Source organism: Cibotium barometz, chromosome 32 (assembly GCF_041138505.1).
Source record: "Cibotium barometz isolate CiBa-2024 chromosome 32, ASM4113850v1, whole genome shotgun sequence".
NCBI classification, from domain to species: Eukaryota; Viridiplantae; Streptophyta; class Polypodiopsida; order Cyatheales; family Cibotiaceae; genus Cibotium; species Cibotium barometz.
Window position 1 is genome coordinate 768009 of NC_141077.1, and position 11947 is coordinate 779955.

An 11947-nucleotide genomic window follows, 5' to 3' on the forward strand; every position below is an offset into this window, starting at 1 on the left:
GCATAGTACCTTATATGTATGCCGTATGCATTATGTAGGCATGCATTAAATGTATGCATAGGTGTTAAGCTTAAGTGTTGTGTGCATAAGAGCTATGTTATATAGGCATTGTAGATATTTTATAAGTCTTATATGCATGAATGACTATAGTGAACAATGGTGAAGATTCTCAATCCAAGCTATGACTTAAGAGATAAAGTCTTTTAAAGATGTGTGTGTGTGTGTGTGTGTGTGTGTGTGTGTGTGTGTGTGTGAGAGAGAGAGAGAGAGAGAGAGAGAGAGAGAGAGTAGATGGAAGGATATATAGAGAAAGGGAGGAACAAATGAAGTGAGGCATTTAAGTGGTGGATAAAAATAAAGGACACTAAAAGAGTGTAACTAGCTAAAACACACAATTTTTTGTGCCAAGGAATTCTTGTAAAAAGAAATTATTTAGGATTTGCCATATAATTGTAAGAAGACACATGAAGCAAAACTTGATCATAAGATAAAGAACTTGAAGCGATAAATATGGAGAACAATGTTAGAGTTATTATTGCAAACCAAAGTGACAAAGTGATGGCATCTGCCCACCCTTATGCTCTGCTGAGGAGACTCTAGACAAAGGATGCTGATCTCGATACGAAATGAACATAGTCTATATATAGTATCTAGGATTAGTCATAAGCCACCCTATGTGTGGTCCAATGGACTAAACCAACCACAACACCTGACCATATAAAATAATATCCAAGATTGTTTGGGAACCCACTCAACCCAAGTACAAGGTTTCTTGAGAAGATCTCCTTCTACCTAAGAGTACGGCCAATTGGCCCACACCAACATGCATCTTACTCGGCAGGGTACCAAGTCTACATAAGTTGTCTCCTCCTAAACATCCGGATACACATGGCCAGTGTTTAAACTAGGGACTTACATGTGGCTTGGGTGTTCAACACAGTAACTACAGGGGCCCTCACAAAATAGAGCAACACGTCACGTTCATAGTGATAGTGACAAGGGTGGAGCATTGATTTCCAACATCAATATCATATAAGCATAAAAACATTTATTGATGATGTATTTCTTTAATTTTGTAGATTGAATCATAGTAGGCAAGGCATAATTAAAGGGAGGGTATGTCAAAGAAAGAAGTTAATGTCCATCAAAATGAGAAAGATATGATGAGAGAGAGAGAGAGAGAGAGAGAGAGAGAGAGAGAGAGAGAGAGAGAGAAAGAGAATTGATGTGGAGAGAGGAAAAGAGAGGACTCACCAAGACATATATTTTTTCCAAAAAAACACATCTTATACTCATAAGAATACATGATTTGCATAATAGATCAAGTGGCTCTAAGAAAATGTGCATAATAGACAATGTATAAGAATGTCAAGATTCACATTAATTTTTTTCACAATAAATCTCGTGTAGATTCATAATATAAACCAAGTCCTCACTACATAAATGTTTGCATTAGGTTTTTAATTAAGTAGTGATTATTTATTCATGTAAGCAAAGATATACTACCTATATATTAATAATTATGGATCAACCTTTAAAACTCTTTGGTAAGTTCATTATGTATGGAGGAAATGTCATCTTTAAAGTTTTGAATCAAAATGTTGTACCTAATTAAAATCACCAAATTAAAATCACCAAAAAAAACATTATTGATCTAATCAAAGTTTGCTAGATAGTCAATTCTAGTATATGCTTTCTTTTGATATTTTCCTTTCAAAAATAGATCTTTGTTTCAAATCAACATTGCATCCTACCTTTTTAAAATCATATATTCTCATTCTTTGGTAGTTCGGTTATGTAAAACATAGGCATCACTAAGACTATGGAGGACATAGACATGGCTAGTTCTATGGATATTATTTAACCTCAGTTACGATGATTCCAAAATATGATAATGCTTGTTTTGGTAAAGTGTGTACGCATACACAATGCTTACTCATACAAATCACATGCTCAAGATTTAAGGAACTTGGTTCAAATACTAAGATGTATGCATTATTTTATGCAATAAACACTGTCCACATTGATTCAATTAATACCAACCCTTGCATGACCTTCTTGAGTGGCATTATTACCATTAGGTTACACTCCATGACTTTCAAATTTAAGAGATCTTCCAAGGTGTTTAATGAGACTTATAATGCCACTTTATTCTTCTCACATCATAAAAGTCATTCCAACACTAAAAACAAAGACTTGCTCGTAAGTTACCATATTAAAAAGGTTATAAACTTCTAGAAGATAACACGTCTCTAAACATTTTCAACACATTGTTTGATGTATCTCAATCTGTAAGTAGAAACCATGAATTGAAAGGTTTGAATTACATTCAATTTATATTACATTGTTTGATATGTATCTCTCCTAAAAACAAAGTACTCGTACGTTACCATATTAAAAAGGTTATAAACTTATAGAAAATAAAACGTCTCTCATTATTTTCAACACATTGTTTGATGTATCTCAATCTTTAAGTAGAAAACCATGAATTGAAAGGTTTGAATTACATTCAATTTTTATTACATTTTACTAAGCCCTACAAAGTGGCATGCTTAAAGCCACTTATTATTATTATTATTATTTTTAATGATAGGCAGTCTAATAATAGCATGGGACAAAGTTGGGAATGCAAACAACATCAAAAAGCTCACCCTCTACCTAGCTTCGCTTATTTAGGCGTAGGTTCAATACTTAAGGTCCAGTTTATAATGAAACCACGAAACAGTGCGATCATCAATGACAGCCGTAGAGACGAGGGTTTGGGTTGCAACGCCACGAGCAAAGGCAAAGTCGCCAGTGCCCCCAACAATAGGGGCATATTTGACGGTGTCATTGGCCACATCGATGCCTAGCAAGCTCAAGGTGCCATTGTATCTCTCTGTAGTGAAAGCAAAGGTTTGAACAAGAAAGAGTGTAAGGTTACTTTGGCCGGTGTTGCCATACCAGCCTTGCACTTGGCCTATGTGAAGAGAGTGGTTTAGAGACGGGTTTGTGGTGAGGGGATTATCGAACGTGTGGATCTCCCCAAATGCAAATGATTGGTTTTGGACCGGCTGCGCGGACATTATGGCCGTGAAAGGGGCCGGATTGTTGAGAAAGCTGTTGTTCTGGACCGCTATGTACATGTAGAACTGAATCGATTTCGGCCTCGTTGCAGCAGCCTCCGCCGCGGATGAAGAAAAAAGCACGAGAAAGCAGAAAGCCAAGAGAAAAGCCTGAGTCTCCATGAGAGAGAGAGAGAGAGCGCACAGAAAGAAAGCAAGAGCCCAAAAAGCAGCTTGTTTGCAGGCTTTGGAACGGCATCAGCATATATATATATATATATATAGGGATGCGAAAACGCAAGCTGGTTCTTTTTTGAATTGTTATATTTTGGGGACAGCTCAACCACACTGTATATATAGCGTGGTTAGGAGCACCATCCCCTCGCGCGCGAATGGACAGTTCGTTTACCGCCTACGGCCTTGTCTGCACCTGCCGTCTTGCAAACGGTACGTCGGTTGCTGCGTGATTTCGATGGCGGACGGGACCATAATTACAAACTCCGCTGACAATTTGCTCTTTTTTTTTTCGGAGCCTGTGTGTTAGAAAAAAGTGGGATATTATAGTGTTTGAAATTAAAGAAAACAAATTAATTTTCATACATTGATTATTAAAAAGGGTTTTTGAGCCCACCTTAGCTTACAAAGGTCAATAATAAATTATGCATATCTCATTTGAGATCCTAAAAGTGAGAAAGACGTGTGAGCTCATAAATATTCATGAATCCAAGCTCAAGAGCGACCACATTATGATGGGAGGGACCACAAACTTGGGATAAATATAAGTAGGGCTTATACTTAAGTATTTAGTGACATATGTGACTAGTATAAAGATTCATGAACTTCAATATGCCACTTTTTTTAAAGACTAGACTATTGTTTAATGGAAAAAATTACATCACACCAAGTTGTTAGCCTATGATTTATCTGCTTTTAGCTACTTTTTTTGGGAACAACAATTATACATATTATAAATATTAGCATCCTTTTACAAAAAGCCTACTTTAGTTACATGATAGACATATTTACATCACAACTTCAGTTCCACTTCCTATTCAACAGACTGCAAACTGAGTCCCACATTTCATCTTCCCATAAGAAGGAGGAGTTCCCCCATGAGAAGTGATATCCCAATTGCATGCAACAAGAAGCACATTAGAAGTGGTTCCCTTAGGAGACTGATGTTCATACTCATCGTCTTTAATCTTGATTTTAATTGTTGGTCTCTTTCCCACAGGGTTCGCACCAAGGCTATGAATATCTCCTTAGGCTGCTTGTCTTTGAGATACCACCTTCTGGATCTTGGTCCAAATTTGGGAAACTTCACTCTAACATCATCCCATGTTGATACTTGAAAATGATCAAACATGTTAGGCAAGGCCCAGTATGCATTAATATTTCACCTCCCTTGGTTTATATGTCCTAATCCCATATTGTAATGCATGTACAGCTACAATTAATCCACTATTATTTATCCTATTAGTATGGTACATGGCCCAGCAATAATGTATGCTTCTAAACATACTTCAGTAGCCTCTACTCCTTGTTTGTCTCCCCTACAAAAAATTAGCTCATTTCTAGAGACCCAAATCACCCACAAACACTAGTACCTAATGATGTAAAAAAACAGATCAGTCTCATTAATCATCTTGTGTAGCTTTCCCAATAACCAATCCCACCGAGACCCTCTCACACCCAGATTGTCCTTTACCCACCTACCTATTCTCCCCCAAAACCCCCTTAATGCAGGGCACTCCCAAAAAGCATATCTCCCATCTTCAATAGTTGCTTTGCATCTAGGACATGTTCCAGTATAATTAAAGTTCCTTTGAAGAACTTTAAAGCTAAGGGGTAAAGCTAGTAGGTAGACTCTCCACAGAAAAACTTAGGCTTTCACTAGGATCAAAGCATCCAATATTAGATTCCATCTTTCCCTCCAAAACATTGTTGCAAGCAAAATAGGTAACTGACGAGGGTTATCTTAAAAGATTCCCTCCCAAAATGTGTGGAATCTCACTTTAGGGGAAATTTGGGCTCATTTTTAGGCCCTCTAAGAAATGCCACATCATAAAAAATGGGGCCATGGTAAATTTTCTATAAATCAACTCCAATTTTTTCGGAGGTTGCATATATAGAATCTACTCTTCAAGATCTTTCCATTGATATATAACATGATGGGTTTGGACATGACCCATGGAAGATGTACAAAAAGTAGGTTCAAAAGTGATGATATGGACCGTACGGTAGCCTTTAAACTTGATTTTGAGAAAAATGGTATATCTTGAGCTTAGCAACTTCAAATGTTTCGGAGTTTAAAATTATAAGATCTACTTTTCATGATCTTTCTAATGATATGTCATATGATGGGGTTTTAACATAAGGTAAGAAATGTTCACCGTGGCCTCCATTTTCAAGGCAAAGATAGCAAAAAATCCCTTAGAGGGCCCAAAAATGAGCCCAAATTTTCCCTAATGAAAATAGCTTAAAAACATAGTTTTTTGAAAACATGTCTAGAATTCCACGTATAAATTTAAAAATTACATGAATTTTGCTATTTTTTTAAAGATTGAGAACACGTGTGACCTTTGTAGATTTATAAACTGCTATTGTTTGTGATAAAAAAATAAACTTGACTTACAAAATGGCATAGGAGTCTACACAACTTAAAGAGATATCAATCTTTTTCAAATAAAAATTTATTTTATAAATTTCATGAATGTAAGGGACTTTTTTTAATGGACTTTCTTGGGACAAATTCCACCACTATGTATAAATATGCACATTATTTGACAAGCACTCAAAAAATATTAGAATACATAACAATATAAACTCCATAATTTATGAAAAATCCTACAAACATCATTGAGTCTATTTCCAGACCCAAATATCAAAGCCATTAGTATATACTTACCTTGAGAGTTTTCATGACATAATTGTTTGCTCTATTTTTTATAAGCAAATAGTGGGCATGATATATAACCAATGCTAAACATAGTCGTGTTGGTACTCAAAATTTGTGGAATAGCATGACAACGCAAACGGAATTGCTATTAAACTAGGGCGTTTGTGAAAATCGATCTCCAATCTGCCAACTTTCTTCTCTGAAGCATCTGAAACTTGATGCAAAACATCAAGTTTTTTTTTGCATCAAGTTTCGTGGTAGAGTTAATGGTTTGTATCAACTTTGATGCAAAACATAAGGTTGTGTGGAAAAGTTGATGTTTTACATCAACTCAATGCAAAACATCAACTTTTAGTCTAAAGTTGATGTTTTGCATCTAGTTGATGACATCAAGTTTTGTGGGAAAGTTGATGTTTTGCATAACGTTGATGCAAAACATCAAGTTTTGTAAAAAGGTTGATCTTTTGTTGATGTTTTATATATAAAGTTGATGTTTTACATGAACGTGATGCAAAATATCAAATTTTCATAAAATTTGATGTTTTGTATCAAGTTGAAGAAAAACATCAACTCTTAGCTGAGAAGTTCTTACTCAGCATTAAGTTGGCCGTAAATGTTGTAGGTAAAATATCCTTACCATATGTGTAGTAACCAATAGAATTCGATCCCTACGTGATATTTTACAAAAAAAGAATTTTGGAAAGTATAAACTTTTGTTTCTTAAAGGCGAGCTTTTTCATGCTTTCTAAACTCATTTAATAACTAAAATTGTCATTTTAACCCCCTTTTTGTCACATCAAGGGCACATCTTCTTTAAAAATGAGTGTGTAATTATTTTTCAAAATTAGATAACTTTTAAATAGCTTATTCATGATATTTTAAAATTCATATGTACGTAACAAACTCTTTTAAAAAAAAGTATATATTACTAATTCAGAAATTGTGATACTCAAGAGCTTCAAAATGGATTTTAATACTACTCTCATCAAGAGCCAAAATACGATTTTATAATTAAGGCATCAAGATAACACTTTTGTAATATAATCATATAAATAGTTTTTTATAGTTGCACTCTGTAGCACATCCTCAGTCATGCTAACATGGCAGATGACCCAAGGAGTCTAAGCTTCAAGTGTACACATAGAAGAAAAAAATGTATTTATGGATCTTGAAGAAGAGGATGCCTCATCTACCTTCTTAAGGAAAGGCACATCAACTAGTGATGGTGTTGGTATAGATAGCAATAATTATGAGGAACAATAACTATGTCATAAACTATATGTTTAGAAAATAGCTTCTTTTTATAGTTGTATCATTTTTTTTCTAGACTGAAGATGGAAATGATAAACATTGTCTCTATTTTGGCATGTTTTTTGAAAACTTGTTAGATTTTTAATTATAATCTCAAATCTTTTTTTTCATGTCAATTTTTTTTAAGAAACGTGTAAAGTGCCCAAAATATTATCATTTTTTGGAAGTGTTGTATACATGCGTATACAACTTTTTAAAAAGAGGAATCTTTGAAAGATGCCAAATGTTTCTCATTTTCAGGAAATACTACCTATTTTTTTCGCGAGTGTTCCAAACGTTCCCATCCCAACTGATTCTCCAAACTCTGTTATAGTATTTGACATTCATTTCCCCTTTACTCATTTCCTCATATAATGTTTCAGTATTGATTCCATCCAATTTAGTCTCATTAAACTAGTTCCAGTACTGAAGCCAAGAGTCCTCATTGTTAAGCTGTAGAATACTAATTCTTTTCCATCTCAGCTAAGGATTGAACTTAGGACCTAAATCTCACTTTGTTGTAACATGACCTCTCCCATGATCTGGCCCATGATCTGGCTGAAGCTCTTTCCATCCTGCTTGAGAGAAATCCCATAAGTCTTCAAGTCTCCTTCTTAATCCCTTATTATTCAATCTTCTGGAGGCCCTAGTATCCAATAGAGCTAAAGGAGGCTTAAACCTATGAGTCCACTAGATGTTGAGATTCAGTAGGGAGTTACCAGTGACCCTAGTCCACCCATTTCAGTTAATCAGGCCCATACCTTCTTTCTAGTTATAGCAAAGAAACAAAAGGGGGAGCTTCTTATTTTTAGTGGAGCAAAGGATAATATTTTCTCTCTCCAATTGAGATCAGCTATTTTCCCTTAAGTTGGACTTATTCTCCCTCTCTCTCTCCTCTTAGCATCCTAGTCCAAAAACTTTCTTGTTCAAGAAACTTGGGTAAGCTAGCCAATATTCTAGCTTTAGTGTGAAGAGGGAGGTGAAGAATTCCCAAGCCTCCCTGATTTTTGGGGACAGGTACATTGTCCCAAGCCAACCAAGATAGAGACTTTTTTCCGTTGTGGCCATTTCTCCACAGGAAGCCCCTAATAGGAGCAATAATTTTCTCCTAGTGTCCTTTTTAAAATTCTATTATAAGACATATAAATAGAATGTAGGCATTAAGGACTATGTTTACTATGGCAATCCTATCATGAAAAGATACCTTTATCCCTTCCCATTTCTTGAGTTTGGAGTAGAATCTCATAATAGCCCATTCAATCAAGTCCTTATTTCTTACACCTACTCCAATGAGAATCCCTAGATGGCTAATGATCTTACCTCTTTTGAATCAATAACATCACAGCCCCATCTATCCATATATCAAAGCTATCTGCTTCTATCAGGCTTATTATTCTGGATTTATGGATATTACATTTAGATTCTGACGCTTTGGCAAAGACTTGCACTAGCTAAAGAGTCATTCTCACATTATCATTGTCAGCTCTCAAGAATAGCAAATAATCATCAACACAACATTTAATGATTAACTGTTCTCCAGTCTTACGCTTCAGTCCAATGATAGACTTTTTCCACTGGCCTCTTCTAATGCTATTTTTAAGGGATGAGAATCCATAACAAATAGCAAGGGAGATAGGGGGAAACCTTATCTTACATACCTTCTAATTTCAAATCCCCACACTAGTCTCCCATTTAATAGAAGCTTAGAGTGAGAAAGAGCTGTAAGGGTATATATGCATGTGGCCATCTTGTAACCAAAACCCATCTTCTCCATAACTCTAAATACAAATGACCAGTGTATTCTGTCATATGCCTTTTCTAGATCCAATTGGAATACTACACATTCTTATCCTATTCTTTGAGCTAGATCCTTTTTCACCAGGGTTGCAAATATATTATCATATATGGATCTACCTTTTATAAACCCATACTGTTTGCTGGAGATCATCTCTTAGAGAGCAGGGCTAATTCTCAAAGCTATAACCTTGGCTAAAATTTTGTATATCACAGTAAGAAGAGTGATAGGCCTCCTATGGTTAAGTTGTGTGCAGGTAGGTTGTTTAGGGATTAACTTAATTAATCCTTCTCTCAAGTGATTGTCAAGATCTCTTGTGGAAAAGGACTTCTTGCTATAAGTATCCCATACCTAGTCTTTCAAGGAATCCCAAAATGCAAGGAAAAATTCAATTGATAGCCCATCCCACCCTGGAGATTTTTCCCTACCCAATTTCTTGAGTAGGCTCTCAGCATTCATCCATCTCAATGTCTCTATCAAACCATCTGAGTCTTGATGCTAGTGTTGCCCAAGTCAAGAAGCTAATATTCTGCTTGAAACCTGAAAGTGTCTTTTTTAAGACTAAGAGATGTACCTAGGAAGTCCACCCTCCTTAGAGCAATCTGTTTAAAGTCCCCAAGTTCCTATCCATTCTCATCCCTAATTTGTCCTTGTAACTCTTTGCTCCCTTTCTCCTTGATTAATCCAAATAAGTACTTGGTAGGTTTTCTCTTATTGTTATGCATTCTCAAGATAAGGATGATTGGCTATAATAGAAGGTCTTAAATCCTTCTTAATAATGTACATAACCCCACTATATCCTGCCTTCACTCTCCCATACAAGACTGTCCAATCCATGAAGCTCTCTCTCTCTCTCTTTTTATTTGTTACCCATTCGATTGTGTTCCTAAATTGCCATTATGGACAAGTTCCAAGTTTTACCTCCCCCCAAAAGTTGAGTTTTTCTTCTTATCTTTCAAACCTTTAACATTCAAAGCACAATCCCTAGCCCTATTTACCTTGCTCATTCTAGGGAAGTTTGCAGGAACCATCTCCACCTCTAGTCCCTCCTCTCTTTCTAACTATGTCCTTGTCTCTCCAACCCTATTTGAATCTTCCTCGAAGTAGTATCTACCTGCCAGCAGTTGATCTTCCCCATAGATGATGTTTCATTGTCATCCCTTAGAGGACTAAAGGGATTAGAGTAGATAGGTGGGCTAAGTCCTTCTACATATCTGCTTGCTTCAACTCCTTTCCCTCCCCCTCCTGACACTGGATAATCTTGGCTTCACCCTTCACCTGTCTTAGGGTGTTCTCTCCCTTGAATTATCCCTAACCTTGATCCATCCAATGTTTTCGTCACAGGATCCCCTTCCTCTCTTTTCACTTTGTCTTTCCCTCCTTCCCCTTTTTCAACTTGTGTTCCTGAGTTTTCCCCTTTTTTTTTCATTTGATCCCTCTTCCTTATTCTCCTCATTGGTCTCAATGTCATTGCTCACTCCACAATATTTGGCTATGTGGCTAAACTTTCCACACCTAAAGCAAGCTCTTAGGAAGTTCCCAAAACTTGAGTTCCATTTTCCTAAACTCTCCAAAGTCCATCTCAAGCATTTTCAGGGCCTCCACTATTGTGTTCCATGACACACATACTTTATTTGAATGTCGGCCATTGTCTTCTTCACTAGGGACAAAAAGCAGTTCTTTCAAGGCCGGGCTTAGCCAAGGTGGAAGACTTATTATATCTACCCAAATAGGACATGCTTCTCTTAGACTTTGGTTCACATCAAAGGTCAGGTCAAAAGGCATTGCATGAATTAACTTCGACCCCATGAATAATGGGCCCTTGCAACAAACAGTTCCGCCACCATCTAGCTTCTCAAGAAGAGCACATTAAAGAACCCTTTTCCCAAGTAATAGACCTATGCTACTGCTTTTTCATGGAATATTTCCTCTTGCATCCACCTTCCCAATTTTGTTTTGCTTGTGGCGGTTTCCCATAATAGAATAAAATTGCACTACTCATAGAGAACACCGATTTGACCAGTTTGGGTGAAATACTAATGCATACCTTATTTTGGCAAAGGTTTTCAGTATGTTGTGCATGTAATCGTTCTGTAATCTAGTCAAACTATTGCTTCCTTGCAACCTCTACATCTTCATGATCTTCTCTTGCTCTCTTCATCTCCTTTGCATCCCATTCTCCCTTCCCCATTCTCCTTCTCCTGCCACCTCTAGATGCCCCCAGCTACTTGCCATTGCAATGCAATTTGCATGCACAAGGCACGCACTGGCGTAACACGACCATGGTCCTTTTGCATGCAATGGAACGTGTACAGTAAATCACCTACCTCGTATTTCAACCCGACGTTTTCCCGCCTCTCCCTAGCTTTTAGCTACTTTAACATGTAAGCACTTGGTTATCATTATTTTTCAAAAGTTTCTCTCCAGATGTTCTTTGGATGTTATCGGCTTGGATAATCTTTTCACATTGGGATCTTGGCTATGTTGCAAATACTATACTATTGTGAGATTTTCCCATACAATTTCAATAATTATAATTTTATTTAACTGCCAAACATTTACTAAATGAGGGTTGAGTTTCCTCGTGTCACCTAGCATGACTTGTTTGGAGTTAACAACTTCTTGAGTGTTCACCTTCTTGAGCCAATTTTTGATGATTGGGGCTCTTCTACAAAATGGGCATAAAGTAATGATAATAGTCCATTTTTCAATGTGGTCCCTTGTGGGGAGCTTGCAAATTTAAAGATTGAGACAAGCTATCACATTAGCTCTTCGCTTTGCCAAAATTCTTATCTGCCAAGTGGAAAATTGGGTCTCACATTTGCCACTTTGAAACCATATTTTGTACCTATATAAGCTCCTCCATGTAACCCCCACCTTTTGTTGGAAGCTATCAACCTGGCTATGCCATGTGGATTA

The 11947-nt window shown here is 36.6% G+C and overlaps 1 protein-coding gene across 1 annotated transcript; it reads right to left on the reverse strand.

The window, feature by feature from the left end:
* Positions 1-2487: 2487 nt before the first annotated feature.
* On the reverse strand, positions 2488-3300 carry LOC147619711 (dirigent protein 22-like). Its single transcript, XM_086825537.1, has one exon. It carries the CDS (start codon positions 3225-3227, stop codon positions 2685-2687), a length of 543 nt encoding a protein of 180 aa, XP_086681663.1. The 5' UTR covers positions 3228-3300; the 3' UTR covers positions 2488-2684.
* Between the last annotated feature and the right edge of the window lie 8647 nt (positions 3301-11947).